Source organism: Schistocerca serialis, chromosome 5 (assembly GCF_023864345.2).
Source record: "Schistocerca serialis cubense isolate TAMUIC-IGC-003099 chromosome 5, iqSchSeri2.2, whole genome shotgun sequence".
In the NCBI taxonomy this organism is placed as follows: domain Eukaryota; kingdom Metazoa; phylum Arthropoda; class Insecta; order Orthoptera; family Acrididae; genus Schistocerca; species Schistocerca serialis.
In genome coordinates this window covers 379047515-379070490 of record NC_064642.1, presented here as the reverse complement: position 1 = coordinate 379070490, position 22976 = coordinate 379047515, and the positions used below count along the sequence as shown (strand labels likewise).

General features: G+C 40.7%; 1 protein-coding gene across 1 annotated transcript in view; it reads right to left on the bottom strand.

The window, feature by feature from the left end:
• LOC126481950 (constitutive coactivator of peroxisome proliferator-activated receptor gamma-like) overlaps window positions 1-22976 on the bottom strand; it is a 76936-nt gene that overhangs the window by 9009 nt on the left and 44951 nt on the right. Inside the window, exon 2 of the mRNA XM_050105909.1 lies at window positions 19540-20857. Coding sequence (XP_049961866.1) covers window positions 19540-20802 — 1263 coding nt within the window. The 5' untranslated portion in view covers window positions 20803-20857. The remainder of the gene's footprint in view (window positions 1-19539; window positions 20858-22976) is intronic.

Sequence of the window (22976 nt, the reverse complement as noted above, 5' to 3'; positions counted from 1 at the left end):
ATTTGTTACTTTGTGCCAAGCAGTGCTTTCCTCTGCATTTCCCTGCGAGAATATGTCCTTCATTTAGTTGATACGCAGTTTGTGAGGTAAGCAGAATGCACACAAGCTTTTGTCTCCATCGATAAAATGTTTCTGTAATGGAGGAATCTTTTGCAGTTATAAAGAAACGAAGTAATTGGCAAGGCTTTTTTCCTCAACATTTAGACAAAATTGTTGAATCAGCAAAGGTTATGAAGCCATTCCATATCATTCTAATGCATACAAATGACTTCTTTGGTTTTAAAGATGCTGCTGAAACATTGCTATATATGCAGGGGTTTAGTGGATGCACAAGAGGCAAGTATAATGTGCAAACTTCAGCAAAGCCTTTAACACTGTCGACAATGACATTTTATTTGCCAAACTCTGCAGCCTAAATTTCTTACCAAGTGCAGTACAGTGGTTTCACTCACACATCACTATTTTTTTCATCAAAGTGTCATGTCAGGCAAAATAAAGTCACAATCAAGGCACGTAGTACCAGGCGCCCACCAGGTTTTTTGTATTAGGTCCTATACTATTTCGACTGTACATAAATGCTGTATCATCAATTCTGTCTTACTACAAATACCGCATGTACACTGACGACCTCTAGTTGTATGTTCAGTCCTGAGAGTGGTTTGATGCAGCTCTCCATGCTACTCTATCCTGTGCAAGCTTCTTCATCTCCGAGTACCTACTGCAGCCTACATCCTTCTGAATCTGCTTAGTGTATTCATCTCTTGGTCTCCCTCTACGATTTTTAACCCCCCACGCTGCCCTCCAATACTAAATTGGTGATCCCTCGATGCCTCAGAACATGTCCTACCAACCAATCCCTTCTTCTAGTCAAGTTGTGCCACAAGCTCCTTTTCTCCCCAATTCTATTCAATACCTCCTAATTAGTTATGTGGTCTACCCATCTAATCTTCAGCATTTTTCTGTAGCACCACATTTCGAAAGCTTCTATTCTCTTCTTGTCTAAACTATTTATCGTCCATGTTTCACTTCCATACATGGCTACACTCCATACAAATACTTTCAGAAACGACATCCTGACACTTAAATCTGCACTCGATGTTAACAAATTTTTCTTCTTCAGAAACACTTTCCTTGCCAAGGCCAGTTTATATCCTCTCTACTTCGACCATCAGTTATTTTGCTCCCCAAAGAGCAAAACTCCTTTACTACTTTAAGTGTCTTATTTCCTAATCTAATTCCCTCAGCATCACCCAACATAATTCGACTACATTCTATTATCCTAGTTTTGCTTTTGTTGATCATCTTATATCCTCCCTTCACGACACTGTCCATTCCGTTCAACTGCTCTTGCAAGTCCTTTGCTGTCTCTGACAGAACTACAAAGTCATCGGCGAACCTCAAAGTTTTTATTTCTTCTCCATGGATTTTAATTCCTACTCCGAACTTTTCTTTTGTTTCCTTTATTGCTTGCTCAATGTACAGATTGAATAACATCGGGGATAGGCTACAACCCTGTCTCACTCCCTTCCCAACCACTGCTTCCCTTTCGTGCCCCTTGACTCTTATAACTGCCATCTGGTTTCTGTACAAATTGTAAATAGCCTTTCGCTCCCTGTTTTTTACCCCTGCCACCTTCAGAATTTGAAAGAGAGTATTCCAATCAACATTGTCAAAAGCTTTCTCTAAGTCTACAAATGCTAGAAACGTAGGTTTGCCTTTCCTTAATCTTTCTTCTAAGATAAGTCGTAGGGTCAGTATTGCCTCACGTGTTCCAACATTTCTACGGAATCCAAACTGATCTTCCCCGACGTCGGCTTCTATCAGTTTTTACTTTCGTCTGTAAAGAATTCGCGTTAGTATTTTGCAGCTGTGACTTATTAAACTGATAGTTCGGTAATTTTCACATCTGTCAACACCTGCTTTCTTTGGGATTGGAATTATTATATTCTTCTTGAAGTCTGAGGGTATTTCGCCTGTCTCATACATCTTGCTCACCAGATGGTAGAATTTTGTCAGGACTGGCTCTCCCAAGGCTGTCAGTAGTTCTAATGGGATGCTGTCTACTCCCGGGGCCTTGTTTCGACTCAGGTCTTTCAGTGCTCTGTCAAACTCTTCACGCAGTAACATATCTCCCATTTCATCTTCATCTACATCCTCTTCCATTTCCATAATATTGCCCTCTAGTATATCGCCCTTGTATAGACCCTCTATATACTCCTTCCACCTTTCTGCTTTCCCTTCTTTGCTTAGAACTGGGTTTCCATCAAAGCTCTTGATATTCATGCAAGTGGTTCTCCTTTCTCCAAAGGTCTCATTAATTTTCCTATACGCAGTATCTATCTTACCCCTAGTGAGATAAGCCTCTATATCCTTACATTTGTCCTCTAGCCACCCCTGCCTAGCCATTTTGCACTTCCTGTCGATCTCATTTTTGAGACGTTTGTATTCCTTTTTGCCTGCTTCATTTACTGCATTTTTATATTTTCTCCTTTCATCAATTAAATTCAATATTTCTTTTGTTACCCAAGGGTTTCTACTAGCCCTCGTCTTTTTACCTATTTGACCCTCCGCTGCCTTCACTATTTCATCCCTCAAAGCTACCCATTCTTCTTCTACTGTATTTCTTTCCCCCATTCCTGTCAGTTGTTACCTTATGCTCTCCCTGAAACTCTGTACAACCTCTGGTTCGTTCAGTTTATCCAGGTTCCATCTCCTTAAATTCCCACCTTTTTGCAGTTTCTTCAGTTTTAATCCACAGTTCATAACCAATAGATTGTGGTCAGAGTCCACATCTGCCCCTGGAAATGTCTTACGATTTAAAACCTGGTTCCTAAATCTCTGTCTTACCATTATATAATCTATCTGATACCTTTTAGTATCTCCAGGGTTCTCCCATGTATACAACCTTCTTTCATGATTCTTAAACCAAGTGTTAGCTATGCTCTGCGCAAGTTTCTACCAGACGGCTTCCTCTTTCATATCTTAGCCCCAATCCATATTCACCTACGATGTCTCCTTCTCTCCCTTTTCCTACACTTGAATCCCAGTCACCCATGACTATTAAATTTTCGTCTCCCTTCACTATTTGAATAATTTCTTTCATCTCATCATACATTTCTTCAATTTCTTCGTCATCTGCAGAGCTCGTTGGCATATAAACTTGTACTACTGTAGTAGGCGTGGGCTTCGTGTCTATCTTGGCTACAATAACGCGTTCACTATGCTGTTTGTAGTAGCTTACCCGTACTCCTATTTTTTTATTCATTATTAAACCTACTCCTGCATTACCCCTATTTGATTTCGTATTTATAACCTTGTATTCACCTGACCAAAAGTCTTGTTCCTCCTGCCAGCGACCTTCACTAATTCCCACTGTATCTAACTTTAACCTATCCATTTCCCTTTTTAAATTTTCTAACCTACCTGCCCGCTTAAGGGATCTGACATTCCACGCTCCTATCCGTAGAACGCCAGTTTTCTTTCTCCTGAAAACAACGTCCTCCTGAGTATTCCCCGACCGGAGATCCAAATGGGGGACTATTTTACCTCCGGAATATCTTACCAAGAGGACGCCATCATCATTTAATCATACAGTAAAGCTGCATGCCCTCGGGAAAAATTACGGCTGTAGTTTCCACTTGCTTTCAGCCGTTCGTAATACCAGAACAGCAAGGCTATTTTGGTTAGTGTTACAAGGCCAGATCAGTCAATCATCCAGACTGTTGCCCCTGCAACTACTGAATTGCTGCTGCCTCTCTTTAGGAACCACACGTTTGCCTGGCCTCTCAAAAGATACCCCTCCGTTGTGGTTGCACCTACGGTACGGCTGTCTGTATCGTTGAGGCACGCAAGCCTCCCCACCAACGCCAAGGTCCGTAGTTCATGGGGGGTCTAGTTGTATCTAAGTGCAAAACCAAGAAACCTGAAGACAGCTATCGAGAATCTCAATGCGTGCAGCATACGGTGGTAAAGCTCAATCCATCCAAAACACAAGTGGTACCGATTGGTAATTCTAGGCTCATTAGCACGAAATATGGGGAATACCCACCATCTTTAACCTCAAATGGGACAAAAATCAACTTTTCTTCTTCAGCAAAGTTTAAGGATAATAATAGATAAAAATATAAATTGGACTGAGCACGTAACTGTAATGTGCAAGAAGCTGTCAGCATCTCTCTATTATTATTATTATTATTATTATTATTATTACTGTCACTATTAAAGGCAGCAGCTGCAGGGGAACAATTACTACCAGCATTAACCTTATTAGTTCATAATCAGTATAGCTTACGCCACTGCCTCTTCAGTTACTCAAATAATTTTAATACTATTTGTCACATTAAAATATTTATTTCTTACGTAACTATGATGTAAAAAAGATAATGTATGTGTGAAACCCTGCTCTAATGTAAGAGAGGGCCTGATAGCCCTAATAAGAGCAGGTTAAGTAAACAAATAACATCTGCAGATGCAGTTTAACCAAAGTATCTCATACTCATCCTTCTCAAATAGCAAAATTACACTCTTACACAAAACAATGAAAAAAATGTCAACGTATACAAAAGATGGAACACTATAACCAATGTATGCCATGCTGTACTTCATCTGGAAGGAGAACCATGTTTATCAGTTGTAAAACAGAAAGACTTGTTGAGGTTGCCATTTCTTGCTTAACAGCACACACAGTTATACAGTATACTTTGTAAAGTCTGAGATGTTGCAAACAAGAGACAATACTGAAAGATTCTATCCTTGAATTTAATTTTGTTACTTTTTTGTAAAAAGTTTAATAGATATTAGATATGGTTTTCGTTGAGTACAGTTCTATCTGATAAAACATTACTGCTGTATTTCTGTACCTGTATTATCATAAATAAAACGTAATGCCTCTGTATTAATGGCACTTGAAACAAAAACATTCTTATTGGTACTTAGAACAACGTTTCCCAGTAAGACAACTGGAACGTTCTTAATCAGTTATTTACATTCTAATTTCTATTTTTTTTTTCAATGATGACATGAGCAGTATAATTCTCAGGTACCAGAATATCTTTTAATTTTTTGATACAAATAAGTTTGTACAAAAAAAGAGACACTGTTTTCTGATTCTCCTGGCAAATATGAGACTTGGCGCTTAGAATGTTTGACGTTTCCACTCTTCATTTGAAAGTACTTAACGTGTCTGTCAAACATTTTATTTCAGTTTGCAGATTATAAAAAAGTTTCGTAGCTGCATATTGCCAAGTTATGTTTACTAGTGGTAAGTGTAGATCCTTTCTCCTTCTAGTATCGTTTGTGAGTACCCCTATCCTTTTCAAACTACAGTGAACTGTTGACAACAAATTTTATGAGTGAATAAATGAATTACGAGGATGTGGCTAATATTCCTACTTGTTTAAATAGAAGCCTGCAAGGTGCATGTGTGTGAACTCGACATACACCTCTAATTGCTTTCTTCTGTGCACCGAATGTTGTTTGCTTAAATGAGTTGCCAGTAGGACACCAATAACTGAAAAATATGAAAAATGTGTTAACTTTTATTTCTATGTCCCCTAAAGATAGCAGTTATGTGAAGTAAGATAGAAAAGTAGCTGAACTTTAACGGCTTAGCATGTCTACTATGTAATTTTTTTCAATTGAAAGTTTCACACAAGAATTTAGGACATTGTTCATTACTTTTTGTTGATAAAGTACATTCATAGTAGATCGGGTATTTTTGATAGGACAAAATTGGATGAGTTGTGTATTTTTTTTCTTAATTTCAAGCTGGTGTATTGTGCAAAACATTAACAAAAACGTCATTTCCCCAGTAGATGCTTCATTGATCGAAATGGAAATAATGCTCCTCTGAGTAATACAATATAGACGACAATAGGCTAATTATTGATGACTGGATCAGGGCCCAGCTATAGGACAAGGGGGGAGGGGGGGGGGGGTGGTAACCGCGCTAGCTGTGTAACCGCTTCGTGGTGGAATGACTGGAACTGATCAGCTGTAGGACCTCCTCCGTCTAATAGGCGCTGCTCATGCATAGTTGTTCACATCTTTGGGCGGGTTTAGTGACATCTCTAAACAGCCAAAGGGATTGTGTCTGCGATAAAATATTCACAGTCAGCGTCTATTTTCAGGAGTTCTGGGAACCGGGGTGATGGAAAACTTTCCTTGAGGATGAACGTCTTTGTAAATAAACGCACTTCCATGCAAACTGCCTCTCCTGTGCGTCATTTACACCACAGCAAGTAATCTGTGCGAAGTGGAAACCATGAGAACTTACTCGCCTCTACTCTCCGCTTGTTACTCTCCCCGCGGTGATCTTGGTGCTCCTCCCTCCGTACCGCATGCTCCCCTCTCCTCAGTAAACGAGAAAAGATGAACAGATTTTAGTTATATGCCCTATTAATTTCAGAGTTAAAACTCAAAATGTATTACACTATACACGTATCACTTCTGCTTCATTGACTGGTGCCCGATACCAGACTCTAGCATGGGGGCACATCAGAAAGACGTATGAGTAAGAGTGATACGTGAGTGTAAGGCTTCATGGATGAATGACATTCTGAAAAAGAGTGTGGTGGCGAATGAAACTCTGTACCAAGGTCGGAATTAGCGCCCAGGTCTCACATTAGCAGATGTGCTAATCACTGTTTCACTCCAGTACAGTGACTCTGCACAACTGCATGGCTCATCTTCACACACCTACCTCTGCAATCCAATTTTGCATTCATGCCTCAGTCCACCTGATATAGAACTCTGCAAAGTCACTGTGCCAGGGTAGTTTAGTGGTTACCGCATCTGCTTACTGAGCTGAAGACCTGGGTTCGAATCCTGGCCTTGGTACAAATTTTCATTTGTCACTTTGGTCCGCATATCATACATGTTCGAGACCTGAGAAAGGTCTCTAGAATCATACAGTTTCATTGAAAAAGTTTGACTATGTCTGAAAATGCATTGAGGAGGAGTTAGGGACGGAGCTTCAGAATTTTCGCATGGGGTAGCAAAATCCCTGGAGCCAGCCCTGGACTGAATTCAGCAGTGTAGTCCATCTTTAGATCTGGATACCTAAGAACCCGTCGCAAAAACTGCTGTGCGATGTTAACTCAGTACTCGGGGAGTTCCACAAGTCTTGTTACAGGCTTCAAAGTGTTGTAAAATGAACATACCAACTACAGTAATAACGAGGAACCCATGTCCGGGAATGTACCATTTGTATGTAAAATAGGTTTGAAAATCGCTTCATGGCACGCACACAGCACGGACAATGCGCCCTGACACTGAGCGCTCTGCGGAAGCTGCTGCTACTGGTGACCATGCTGTACACTGCACAAGCTGTATCTGCCACGTATGTTCTCATACACACGGTCCACAAACCCGGATGTGCGTGTAGGCGAGGTCCACAGCCCTCTTAGCAGCGAACGTACCATTTTCTCACAGCCGCTGCTGGTGCCGTACGAAAATAGTATCTGATGGACTGAGGCGACGTTCTCAGTAGTTGCGTTGTGGTGCTGTACCATTACTTTGCTTTACTGTTCCGTGTGCGGAAGCCAATCATAGTCTTTCAGCCCAGTATTGGGCCACAAATAATGTAGGTTGCATTTGTAGGGGCAGAACAGAAAATATTCTGTGTCTTGTACAGCTCCACAATCGCATGTATAATCAGCTGCATTACCATGACCCTGCCTGATCATGTTTGTTTTCACTGGCGCCACCCCTGTTCTTATGCGGCTCAGGGTCCTCCACATTTTCCACTTTGTTGTGAAGCCGCCATGCACTACCTGTGCTGGTGGATAATCGGATGATCGTTCTCCAGTGCCGTGTTTAAGAAACTTTCCCGGTTCTCGGTCGTTCAAGCTCGCACTCCGTGCCAAAGAGGGGATGTCGATCATCGATGGTTCTCTGAGCCTCTCTGTAAATTTGCGATATGTTCTTCGGGAACTTCAACTCTGCAAAGCTTTGGGTAGGGGCGTGGGTTTCATACATCCTGTTGTGATTCCACATGTTTCACTTAGTCTTATGTCGATATTCTTCAAATGGTTTGATCCGGTCCATATGTGCAGGCATATTCAGCTGTAGAGAAGCATAGCACTACTATTATGTACCGTACCGTGAAGAGAGACTCTGAGCGCCATGGGATCTTCATATTTATTTTATAGCGAAACAGTACAATCACAGACATGGATTTCTTATCGGAACTTTATCTGCCACCTACAACCTATAGAATGTAATAGGATATCTGAAACACACTGTAACATATATTGAGCTGAATAGACGCAACTATTGCTGCGACGAGTTTTTAGGTAACGAGATCTGTAGATGGCATGTACTGGATGAAAAAAAAAATTGTTGTCTGGACTGTGTTACTCAGACAAGAATTTGTGGTGCCTCCTCGGCAGCGTAACACTGTCTTTTAGTTGACAATAATGTTTCTAACATTTGCAAACGGACTAATTTTGCCTCCCGATTCAAATAAAATGGTAGAATGGGCCCATCATCGAACCCTGCGAAACGTCCAGTCTGATTTTTCCTCATGAAGAAGATATGGCTTTCCTGTTTGTATCACTCAAACATCCTAGTTTATGTTTCTGTAACTGGTTCAAATGGCTCTGAGCACTATGGGACTCAACACCTGAAGTCATCAGTCCCCTAGAACTTAGAACTACTTAAACCTAACTGACCTAAGGACATCACACACATCCATGCCCGAAGCGGGATTCGAACCTGCCACCGTAGCAGTCGCGCGGTTCCGGACTGAAGCGTCTAGAACCGCTCGGCCTCTTTCTGTAACTGGTTTCTTAAATAGGAACGAAACCAGACATTTTAAGAATTATGTATTTCACAAAAACCTAATTACCCTAATAGAATATTATGACTGACACAGTCAAAGGCCTTTGATAAGTGGTGCTCGGATCTTTTCCTGAATTTTAGGGCGAATTTTGCAACAATTCATGCACCAATCCAGGTATTGTTGTGAAGAAAAATTGGCGCGAATCGTTTGACGTACCAGATCTCTCGACGTGAATCCCACCAAACATTTATGGAACATAATCGATAAGTCATTTCGTGCACAGAATCCTGCACCGGCAAACTTTCGCATTATGGACGGCTGTATACACAGCATGGCTCAGTATTTCTGCAGGTGACTTCCAACGACTTGTTGAGTCCAGGCGCCGGCCGGAGTGGCCGTGCGGCTCTAGGCGCTACAGTCTAGAACCGAGCGACCGCTACGGTCGCAGGTTCGAATCCTGCATCGGGCATGGATGTGTGTGATGTCCTTAGGTTAGTTAGGTTTAATTAGTTCTGAGTTCTAGGCGACTGATGACCTCAGAAGTTAAGTCCTTAGTGCTCAGAGCCATTTGAACCATTTGAGTCCAGGCCACGTCGATTTGTTGCACTATACCGGCCAAAAGGAGATCCGATATGGTATTAGGAGGTATCCCACAACTTTTGTCACCTCAGTGTACATAAATAACCAAGAATATTTTTAAGTAAACTTATGTAAAGTCCTTATTCAATATGGAATATTTTGGTTGGTTGGTTGGTTTGGGGAAGGAGACCAGACAGCGTGGTCATCGGTCTCATCGGATTAGGGAAGGAAGTCGGCCGTGCCCTTTCAGAGAAACCATCCCGGCATTTGCCTGGAGTGATATAGGGAAATCACGGAAAACCTAAATCAGGATGACCGGACGCGGGATTGAACCGTCGTCCTCCAGAATGCGAGTCCAGTGTCTAACCACTGCGCCACCTCGCTCGGTTGGAATATTTTGACTGTGGATGCCATACATACAAAGTGTTACATTCGTATAAAGTCATATTTTATTTACATACATTATTTTTAAGGTCATATTTATATACGCTTTAGCTTATAAATGTTTACATATTTCCCTGCTTTTATGTCGTGAAACGCGTATGTATTCAGTGTATTCATTGACAGCGATGGCGAGGCATGACAGAATCTCTGACCAGAGAGTTATTTATCGTTGCTAGTCTGCGCTTAACCGCGCGAGTGTGCAGTTCCGAGTTGGACGCAGGTGTGGTACGTAGCGAGTCGCGAGAGCATGTAGTTCAGTTGCGAGTTAGCAGTTGCGAGATGTACTCGGTCGGAGTTGGCGGGGGTCGACATGGGTCTCTGGTCACGATTCAGGACGAGGTATATTGTTAAATAAGGTAATGAAGCAGCATTGCGCTCAGCTAGTAATGTATTGTAATTGTAATTAATTTGTTGAACAATTGCCCCAATAATAATTTTTTTTATAAAGTAAATCTTCTAAAGAAAGGCAATCATTCCCTTTTAAAGAATTTTTCCTATGCATTTCCTCCAAGAATCAGAATTAAATATACGCCAGCATTGCACGGAGCTGTGCCGCAAAACAAGAGCAGATATTGAGGGAGTTTACTGATGTGAGAATTTTTTTTTTTTTTTTGTTCACATTTTATAATCGCACAAAGCCGATGGACAGCGCAGCTGCCCTTATAAAATTTATCAGGTTCATTTTAGCGTTAATTTTGTTGGAAGTCAACATTTGGCACACGTTTTCATTAGTATTGTCTTTAGAAATTCTTAAGGGGAGGTAACACTTGGCTCCATTTATATTTAATAATTTTCTTACATTTTTGTGGGGAGGTTATACTTAGCACGATGACTATTTACATTTAAATATTGTCATACTTTTTGTGGGGAGGTTACACTTGGCGACATCCGGTCCAGGATTGTATTTCTTCGAGAATCTTCTGAAAAGTAGTCAGATATCTGCTCTTATTTACTTAAATATAATTAGGATTTGGCGCAACGCTTTTACTAATTTTGTGACTTTCTTTCCTCAGATCATCGGCAATTCGTTGTTCTTTGTTGTACTTGTGTTTGTTGAATTTTGCTTTGTCTTTGTTTCATTTGTGAATAATTGTGATTTGTGTAAAAATGCCGCGAAAGACTATTAATAGTGCATCGCGAGGTATTATGAATAAAATTACCGACTTAAACAACTTCACCGATAATACTTGTGACACGCAGTGTAATGATGACAATCCTGCGTTCACTGACAATCAGTGCGTTCCAACCACTAATGATGATTTTAGTCTTAATGATGAACAAACGAACTCGGTTATGTCCTCTGTTGATTTGACGACAATCGATGACGCGGGGCGTTCTGTTGCAATGAGCGCTGCCCAACTTAACACAACCGGTTTGCAAAATTCGCGTGACGAACAGACAAATTTTTTTAATGAAAACGAACAGTGTAATCAGAATGCGTCGGATTTATTTAATTCCGAGGTAGTGTCTAACAGTACACATCCGATAAGCAAACCTTTTTGTGAATCACTGAATAACCAAGTGGTTACAGAAAATGTGACAATTGCAGGTACGCCATCAAACAGCACAGAGAATAGAGTAGGTAATGTTACTGTGTATCAAGTTATCGCATTTTTACTACAACTTAGGGAAGATTTCAAACAACAACTTAATGAAATTAAAAAAAAAAACAAGACGACCTTCACAAACAACTTGATGAAGAGAACAAATAATTTAGAGAACGGAACAAACAATTTTCTGAAAGTCTTAAACAGCCGAACGAAAAACACGACAACCATAATGAACAGAACAAACAAGTTAGTGAGCAGATTACAGCTGTTACCGTGCAACGTCACGACACGAAAGAACAATCATGTGAAGAAAGTAAGGCTAATGCTAGGAACAGTAATGAAGAAATTACATTTGTTGTACAAGAATTAAGTAGTACACGTGTAGGCACAACAAAATCACTTAAAGATGAAATTAATGCAGTTACTGAACAATGTCCTAAAAACGCAGTACAGTTACACGACGAGTTTAATTTAAAGTCACCAGAACTGTCACACACGCTGGATACGGAAAACGATAAGAAATTTGAACAACAGATCAGCCAAATTGACGAACGTATTAAAGTAACAGAAATGAAGAATATTTCAGTTGCTAACGCGTCACAGCGTGCTGCACATTCTGAACATTTGTCAGAATCACACAGCCAGTGTAACTTAAGCAATTTACAGAGACTACGCGACTTAAAATCCGAAAAACTACGCGACTTAAAATCTGAAAAGATACGCAACTTGAAATCCGAAGTGACACAGACAAACAGATTCTCACACAAACCTGAACGTGTTCTTAAATTCAGTGACGAGAACGTAGATTACGAGCAATTTGTATGTGTAAAAAAATCTAAGGAATTTAATAATGACAGAGCACAGATACACGATTTGAACTGGATACGTCGATTTATTTTTGTACTTTCACCGCTAGTACCTGTAACGCAGAAACTAGCTTTGAACTGGATACGACAATTTGCTCTTGAATTTTTACCAACATTTCGTGTAATGCAAAAACTTGAATTAGCATGGATACAGCAATTTATTTCTGAATTTTTACCGCCATTGCCTGTAACACAAAAGCTGAAGTTTATTTGTAGCGCGTAATTGACCTCAGGGGATTCATTACGCTTTAATGAATATGTGCCGTAGCGTGCATAGGGCCCTGAGCTGTAGTAGTGCTGTTTCATCTTTAGTTTTCTGCACTGCTGCCTTCTCTTCTACTATCTTTTATATCTACCAAAACAGCTCTTTAACTATTGCTCTACCTAGTATTAAGAAATGTATAAAGAAAACCGAATATGACAAATTTTGTCCGAAAGTGACAATTTTTCATTAGGCACTCCAGAATTACCGCCGTAATTTTAATAACAGATAAAATTGTAATCATCAGTACGTGTAAAAATTATCAGCAACAGGAACCACATTTAGCTAACAATAGACGTTTTTCCCAACAACAGCAACAAAACCAGCCGGTTAGCATACCTAACCAACAATGCAGTCTACAAGGTCAACCAAACTTTAATGTTTCGCCGCGTGCACGTATAGTCTCAGCTCCAACAAACAGTAACGCACGACAACAAAGAAATAACTTCGTACAGAAAACACAGTATTTCAATTCCTATCGCAATGCACCGTATAGGAATGACTATTACGACAGACGTAAAAATAATGAGGACAATTTTCAGCGTACATCTAACAACAGTCGGTCTTACCAACAGCAAAATTATCCACAAGAACATATTCTCATGAATGAACCCGACAGTAGGTATCATCCAGAGCGTAATACGTCTGGAAGAAATAATAGAACAGTTCAAATAGTTGAAATGCCACAGAATCGTCCTGACAATAATAACACGTCAGATAGAATTTGACTAAATACAGTACAGGTTGCATCTTCCAGCAACGTAAGCAATACTTCAGATACACAGAATGTTATTCACGAAAATGTAATTACTTTTGACGACATCAGAGACACTCTTTTGCAGGAAAGACCAGTTGTTCAAAAAACCATTTCACACCCTGTCATCGAAATTAAAATTGGTTCATCGAAATTTTCAGCAGTAATCGATCGATTCCGGCTCACCTATGTCAGTTATTAATGAAGAAACTTTCAACGAGTGTAATAAAGAGAATACCTATCCTACATTACCACTAAGCAAAACGAAAGTAAAAGGAGCAGTATCGAGTAAAGGAGTAGACGTTAAATTACAGACACATTTATCATTTTGTATTGCAGGTCACACATTTCACTCGAATTTTTGGATTGTTCCTTTATTGACAACAGACGTTATTTTAGGCACGAACTTTCTGGTACAACACGACGCCATTATTGACTTTCAAAATTCCTATTTAATGTTAAAGGATGAAAATGTACAATTGGCTTTAAAATTTCAGCACTCATTATGTGCAGAATCGCACAGAGGTCATTTCCGTATCACGTAGCATAGACTGTAACTCAACATTGTTCACAGATACGTACGTACACAATTATAATACTCCAGACGAAGCCGACTATGACGTAATACAGACGATTTCAGATAACGTTAAGCAAAGCAGTGCAAGTGCAGACGACGAACGCACGCAACTACACAAAATTCTTTTACAGCAAGCTCCAGTTTTCGACAACATTCCTCGTACTATGTCCGGATTTATGTATGAATTTCAAGTCAAACAGCATGATACATTGAAAGCCAAGCATTATCCCATTCCATATATTCATAGAGAACAGGTTAAGAAAGAATTGCAGGATATGCTTGATCAAGGAATTATTGAACCAGCAGTTAGTCCGTACATAAACCCGCTACATATTGTTAAGAAAAAGTATGGCTCACTTCGCCTCGTACTTGATTCACGTCACATCAATGACATAACTATTAATGAAACAGATCGACCACAGACACTAGAGGAACTACTACAGAAATTTCACGGTACTGCTATTTATTCTACATTAGATCTGAAATCGGGATTTTGGCAAATTCAGCTCCATCCGAATTGCAGAAAGTACACAGCATGTCTCTGTTTTGGCCACTGTTATCAATTTTGCAAATTACCATTCGGTTTAACTATTTCCTCAGCAGCTTTTATTCGCGGTTTGAATACAATACTTCCGACAGAACTTAAAGACAGAATCACGACGTACGTAGACGACATTCTTATCGCAGAAGCTAACTGGTCTGAACACAATGTGATTTTAGAACGACTGTTGTAAACTTTTCATACGCAAGGACTCACAGTTAATCTCAGTAAATCGCACTTTGGTAAAACTTCTATAAAATTTCTTGGACGCGTAATTTCAGCAGACGGCATTGCGCCTGACCCGGAAAAACTTCAAGCTCTACGTGACATTACCGTTCCTACGACAAAGAAACAATTACGCAGCTTTTTGGGTTTAATTAACTTTTTTCGCAAATTTATTCATTACTCTGCCTTGGACACACCCAGATTATGTCAATTGACAGGAAAAAACAGTATTTGGTCCTGGGATAAGCAAGCAAATTCTGAATTTGTGAACTTGAAACATGCTTTGTTAAATGCACCACTTTTATCGCACCCAGATCTTACCAGAAATTTTTCCATTGCCACCGACAGTTCTAACACCGCTTTAGGAGTACATATTTTTCAGGAAATTGAAGAAGATGGTTCTACAGTAATTAAAAACATCGCATTTGCAAGTCGCATTCTATCACCTGCTGAACGTAATTATTCTGTCACAGAACTTGAAACATTATGTGTTGTTTGGGCTTTTACGAGATTTCGGCACTTTCTTTATGGAAGACATACCACCGTTTATACAGACCACAGAGTGATACAATTTTTGCTTTCGGCTAAATTTACACACGATAGATTAAGCAGATGGAAACTTTATCTGCAGGAATTTAATTTTACAATAGTTCACATTCCCGGCACACAAAATGTTGTAGCAGACGCACTATCTCGTTCGCTCGGCAACAATCAGCAAGACGTCGCAACCAACTTCTGTAAAGCAAATTTCAGCGTTATGTATATTCAACAAGTTGCATTTGAAAACATTTCGTCGTCATTACAGGACATAGCACAAGAGCAAAGTAAAAACAACGTGTGGAAAGAAATTAAACAGCTTTGGCAAGACAGGAATAATGTTACGATTAGATACCATTACACTGTACGCAATGACATTCTGTTTCGCCGCTCTCATCCAGACAGCAAAAATTGGTTATTATGCGTTCCTGACGAACTGGTTAACAAATTAATCTGGTTACGCACATTACGGAGCTAGAAAATGTTTTCTTATACTGAGGCAGAACTGTTATTTTACGAACATGGAGAAACGTATTCTACGAGTTTTAGCGTCATGTAAAATTTGCCAGAAAGCTAAGTCAGACACTTCACATATTCCTACATTATATCCCATTGTACCTGTTAAATTAAGACATATGGCCGCTGTAGATATTTTCGGTCCGATTCCCAGAACTAATAGAGGTTTTTGCTACATCTTTGTCGCTGTTGAACTCACTTCAAAATTTGTTACTTTCACTCCGTTACGCAAAGCTACTGCTAAAACTGTTTCGAAAGCATTCGTAAAACATATTCTATTTCATGTAGGGCATGTGATGAAAGTAATTTCCGACAATGGATCACAATTTCGATCTGCAATATGGACACGTATGTTACGAGCTAGAAACATTTCTCCGATCTATATATCCAGGTACCATATGCTTCTTCGAACCCTTGTGAACGATTAATGAAAGAAATTGGTAAACTGTGTAGAATATACTGCCACAAAAGACTTATTGATTGGGACACACACATATTCTCATTCCAAGATGTAATTAATTCCATTCCAAATGAATCCACTATGCTATCTCCGTCTGTTATACTGAAAAATATTGAACCACCTAACAAAATAACAGAATTAGTAAACTTTCCTACATCTCGTCGACTACGATACCATGAAATAATTGACATTGCGCTGAACAACATCAAACGTGCCGCAGAGCGCCGGAGAAGACAACAAAAACAGGTTTGTATACGCTGTGACTTTCACGTTGGACAGAAGATATTAGTACGTACACACTATTTATCCAACAGAATAAAAGGTAAGTGCAGTAAATTTGAACTTCTATACGCAGGTCCATATCGGATTCGCAACATTCCTCACCCCAATGTTGTACACGTCGAAACTTTGAGAACCAGAAAATCCAAAGGAAACCAACACGTCTCCAACATCAAACCCTTTATTGAATGAAGGTACTTTATGATTTAACATGCTGTAATGCCATTTGCTAATTTTTGTGATCACTTATGCAATTATATTCACATGACTAATTACTGATGATTATCATATTTTTTCTTGGCAAGTGCCCGGCAAGGTAAGGTTAGCAGGTTGCTCTTCTTGTCGTTACACATCAGACCGTGCATATTTTTCCAGATGAATTTACACATTTTATGACAATTTATGCAATTATATTTATGTGATTACCTACTGATGACTATCGTATTTTTTTTCTTGGCAAGTGCCCGGCAAGATAAGGTTAGCAGGTCGCTTTACTTGTCGTTACACATCAGACCGTGCACATTTCCATTTTTTTGTATGTATGATTGTTTTCCTGTTTTGTTTGTATGCATTATGAAATAGCTAAGACATAGCAAACACCACTTGACTTTGACATTTTTGCCTTATGATATCTCAACATCGTGACTACTTTACTTTTTTTTTGCTGCTGCATTATGATATTCTGTGTACATTTTGCTTTTGAACACTATGTTTCTGACATATTAAGTTTTTTCTGTCATGCTATGCTGTATGCTCAGTTATGTTACTATAAACCAGTTTTTATCTAATGGGTATATGATTTAAATGCAAGACATTAATCTTTGTTCATCAATTTCAGAAAGAAATGATGCGTGTAAAGGAAATAAATTAAACAGAAATGGGAATTTCACCTACGGAATAGACGAAAGAAGATACAAAAACCTTATCAGGAAGAGTAAATGGATCAGAATTGACAAGCATTAACAAGAATATACTATACACATCGCAGAATAGCAGTCTTAACTAATTTTTTCTTTCAGAATACGAAGCGATTGATGCAGGCTGTCAGACAGAACTACACATCTTAGTTTTAGTGATGAAATATGATAGAAATAAGGAATAATTGTATAATGAATAATGAGATGTTTTTTTGCAGATGATAATGAGTGGTGATGAATAATGATGAAGAATATGCTACTATGAATAATTAAGTTTTTTCTTTACAGGTGATGATAATAATGGAGTTATGATAATATAGATAATGAAGTGATGGATAATGAAGTTTTTTCTTTACAGATGAGGATGATGTTGAAGTTGTGTATTTATGCTATGTAGTTATTTAAGTATTTGTTGCAGTTCGTTTTGACAGTATTATTATATTGCATAGTAGGATGAATGAAGGTTTTGGAAGGGACAGCTATGGAACACATTTTTATAAACATTTCACTACCTGTTAATTCGAAGTTCACTACTTTTCAGCATAGTATGCGTTTCTTCTTTCAGCTCAATAATCCATTTTGTATTTTTTCCAGGAGAAGCTTTTCATGATACTTACTAAACCTGTACTAGTACTTGCATTTTTTTTACCCATTTGTGTCTATCATTTATAAATGTGATCACATATACTGCGTTGTTTCATAACCTTGCTACAGCTGACTCATGACGAATGACGTTACACATTTTCATTTGCAGCAATAACTCAAAAGCAAACAAAGTAATTACCAGTCCCAAATAATGCTACTAGTTTAAGAGAATTCTGAATAATACTGATCAGCTCTGAATAGTATGTCACTTCAGTAATGACTTCTTAATGATACAAAAAAAAAATAATGCTTTGTAACTGGCCAATGAATGCCACTGTTTATTGTAATAAGACTACTTATAATGCCCATGATTATTAATGCTATGACAGTAATTAACTCATTTTCAATAATGACTTCTTAATGATACAAAAAAAGAGAAAATAATGGTTTGTAACTGGCCAATAAATGCCACTGTTTATTGTAATGAGACTACTTATAATGCCCATGATTATTAATGCTATGACTGTAATTAACTGATTTTCAATAATGACTTCTTAATCATACAAAAAAAAAAAACTGGCCAACGAATGCCACTGTTTCTTATATTTTAAATTTGTATTTTGTCACTTTTATGCTATATATATGAATACTAGTAGCTTGATGCTACACTCATTAGCTCTTGTTTTGAATAATGACTTCTGTTGGTTTGTAACTGGCCATTGATTGCCACTGTTCGCTGTAATCAGATGATTTATGAACATTATTCTGTAATACTTCATACATGGTACAGAAATGTTCAGTAACAGGGCGATGAGTGCCACTAATTACTTAAATCAGTTGTTAGACTAGTGTAATTCTCATTGAAGACTAATATGTGACTTAATGTCCTTCAGCTTCTGACCTGACTACCCTGAATTACTGCAATATCCATTTGTCCTGTATATCCTCGTGATCATGGAGCACTATATTTGATTTTGCACTAATTCTACGTTGGTGTGCCTTGTAAAAGCGTGGTGTTGACACGACATGCTGTCCACCACAGTGAGCGATGGAAACGTTATTATGGTCCCACTGTTTGGTGTACCTGATGTACTGCCAAAATGATAACATGGAATATTACTACGACATTTCAGTGTCTTGGGTACGCAGATTAATACTTCTGGGAAAAGAGCTGCAGATTGTCTCACTTGGTGTTGTACTTCTGTGGAAAGATACGGACTTTCAGTGCAGCTGCGTGCAACCTAAAGTGCTACAACCATGATGCAATCCTTCCCTTTCCTATCCTGATTCTTGTAACATAGGGAAAAACATTTTTTTGTTAACATGATTTGTATGCATGACCTATACATTTTTTGTTAATTTGATGATATGTTCTGAACTTCAGTGCGTGTGCACTTTCGTCATTTTTCTAACATGATTACTACTCATTGTATGTAAATATTGTCATACATTTTTGTGGGGAGGTTACAGTCGTTAAACTACGGGCCCTACTGGTAAGTAACTGAAGATCCGAACTGGTATTACTTTACAATTTAAAAAATGTATTTTATGCTTAATGGAGGTTTAAATAATTTCTACAGTAGCACAGCCGTTTTTAATTCCAAACTCTAGTCGACTAAGTATTCCATTACTACTCAGGTGAGTGACAGTCCTCGAGTACGTTACCTCCTGTTGCCACAAGGCACGAAGTCCGGGGTGAGGGACGCTTGTGGGTAGCCGAGCCACTGCCACCGACTCCTCGCGTATGTTGCCGATGCCCATAGGCATCAGCTCTTTCACTTCGGCGGAGTCCGGGCCTCGCTCTCGAAGCAGAACAGCGTACAGTCTGGCCCTCATCGGCCGAAGCACCAATCCGGTAGGGCGCTGCTCGGCTAGGTCTTCTAGAACCTCACCGATGCGGAAACGCCTGCGCTTCATTACGGCGTACACGGCGGCAGGCATTTTGCACGTCACATGTCTCTCCTCGGCCAACCGCAGCAGTTCACCCCACGGGCCATCGCCAGTCGGCTCCTCTGCAACCGCGTTCCCGCGCCTGTAGCTGTCGATACTCGCTCTCACTTCGTCCTCCAAGTGATTCGGTTGGTCGTCGAAGGCGTAGGCACACAGAGCTGTAACATCCTCCGGCGGCCCATCCTTGACGAACTTGGCGACGTTCTCGACCCTGGAGCCCCTGCCGTAGCGTGAAAGAAGGTTGTCGTGTAGTGATGCCAGCTGCGACCTACTGATGATGTCGTTGCCGACGAATGACGCAAAGACTGGCAGGTGTTCGCGCCGGAGTCCCAGTTTCGAGGCTATGTCGGCAGGATTGTAGCGTCGCGCATTTAAGCTGCTGGTCATCTTCAGATGTTTGAAAAAGATGAGGCACGGAACTCCCTCGTGCACCAGCAGATCAGTGTCGCTGGATATAATGCCGAGACAATGGTCTTCCCTAGCGGCGTACTCGGCCAGCTCATTGTCGCAATCGCCGGTTGCGACACGCACATTGCAGTCCAGTTCGGTACCAAAAATGACTCTTGCAGTGGGCACCACGGCCTCTGGCCTCAAATAGAATTTCCTCTCTTTCATAGAAAGTCCTGCACGAAAATCGGCAAAGAGTTCCGATATCTGCCACAATCTATCCTTTCTTCGGTTTGCCCAGGCATTCATCTTTTCTTCTACTGGTATGCCATCGAAGAAGAAAACCAACCGGATCCCACTGTCACGAAACCTCTGCACAAAGGTTCTGCACGACTCCCGGAATTGCTTGTACTGACCGCCGCAAAACTTATCTGCCGTACCGTATATGTGCCTGGCGCAAGCAGCGCCATCAACGGCAATGACTGGCTCCACAGTCTTTGTGCGCCTCCATTCATCTGCGACGTCTCTGATGTTTACTTCTTCGTACCATTGTTTTCCATCAATGAACGACTGAAGGCCCCGGATGCCCATCGCACTTCTTTCGTTCTAGCGCTATATACTGTTACGAATTTTAAGTCGCCGATACCTGTAGGCAAACAGATTATGAAATTAGAATGCGTAAAGGCTTCAAACCATAATGCTTGCTTAAATGGCTAAAATTAAGAGTTCACATGCAAAACGATATGGTCGACAAAATAGAAAATTTGGGTGGGTAAAAACAACATATGGTAATAACATTTTATTAACGACCGGTTTCGACGTCATGTAGAAGTCACATTCAGAAAAATGAGCATCCTCTGGTGGCTGCTTGGATGCTCAAGCGGCACATGGGAATTCCACTGTGTGACAGAACTTCACGAGCCGGCCGGGGTGGCCGAGCGGCTCTAGGCGCTACAGTCTGGAACTGCGTGACCGCTACGGTCGCAGGTTCGAATCCTGTCTCGGGCATGGGTGTGTGTGATGTCCTTAGGTTAGTTAGGTTTAAGTAGTTCTAAGTTATAGGGGACTGATGACCGTAGAAGTTAAGTCCCATAGTGTTCAGAGCCATTTGAACCAAGAAAGGATGAATTAAAACACATACACTGGATCTCTGAGTAAATTTTGTTCTGCATCAGTACAAATGGAACAAAAGTTAATCAAAATCAACTACTGTCTTCAGAAATGATCCCCCCGTTCATCCATATAGCGTTGCCAACGATGCATAAGGTGCTGAATACCGTTTCCAGAATGAGATTTTCACTTTGCAGCGGAGTGTGCGCTGATATGAAACTTCCTGGCAGATTAAAACTGTGTGCCCGACCGAGACTCGAACTCGGGACCTTTGCCTTTCGCGGGCAAGTGCTCTACCATCTGAGCTACCGAAGCACGACTCACGCCCGGTACTCACAGCTTTACTTCTGCCAGTATCTCGTCTCCTACCTTCCAAACTTTACAGAAGCTCTCCTGCGAACCTTCTGTAAAGGAGAGCTTCTGTAAAGTTTGGAAGGTAGGAGACGAGATATTGGCAGAAGTAAAGCTGTGAGTACCGGGCGTGAGTCGTGCTTCGGTAGCTCAGATGGTAGAGGACTTGCCCGCGAAAGGCAAAGGTCCCGAGTTCGAGTCTCGGTCGGGCACACAGTTTTAATCTGCCAGGAAGTTTCACCATTAGCGTTGCGAACAATGTGAGTCACTCGTCGCTGAAATGAAGTGACGATATTCGCCTCTTCTGCAAAGCGCCAACCACGCAGTGCTTTCTTCAATTGTGGAATGAAGTCGAAGTCGCATGAACTGCGGTTTGGTAAATAGGGTGGGAAGGGGAGAATTTTCCACCCCCACCACTGTACACAATTCTCGATGTAGTCTGTAGTGTGGGCTATACCGTTATTATGAAGAACGACTGCATTATCCATCAGTGCCGGACGTTTTCGCCGAAGTGAACATCGCGGATCGTACAGCAGAAAGTTGGGTTAGTATCCGGCATTGATGCTGTTGGCATTCCTATCAGGATGACTCCGGAATACCGTGGCTATCATACCCCAGAGAGAACATGACCTTTGTGGGTGATGGATTCTGTCGCTCCTTGTGTCGTCCTGGTGAACCTCGATAAGGCCATTCTGATGATGGGACTTCAGTTCTGATTCATGCCCTAGTGTCCAGATTTCATCAGTAGCAATAATGCGACTGAGCGTGTCATTCCCTTTGCACTCAAATCGCTCCAGGTTGATGCGGCTAGTCTCGTATCGCGTCCACTTTCGCACCTCTGTCAACTGATGTAGTGCCGGCCGAAGTGGCCGTGCGGTTAAAGGCGCTGCAGTCTGGAACCGCAAGACCGCTACGGTCGCAGGTTCGAATCCTGTCTCGGGCATGGATGTGTGTGATGTCCTTAGGTTAGTTAGGTCTAACTAGTTCTAAGTTCTAGGGGACTAATGACCTCAGCAGTTGAGTCCCATAGTGCTCAGAGCCATTTGAACCAACTGATGTAGTACCATTTTGAACACTTCCTGCTCACCTTCGAGTCCTGCCGTAAACTACTGAACACTGTTGCCCCCCCATACACCCGCCCGTGTCATCAGTCTCTGCATAGGCCAACGCCGGTCATCTGTGGAACGCGGTTCAATAACAGCCACTGACAGGCCAGCACGGGCAGATGTGGGCTGCTCACTGGATGGAGAGGATATAGTTGCTGCGCGTACACGTCGGTAAGCCTCCAGCTAACCTGCAGCTAT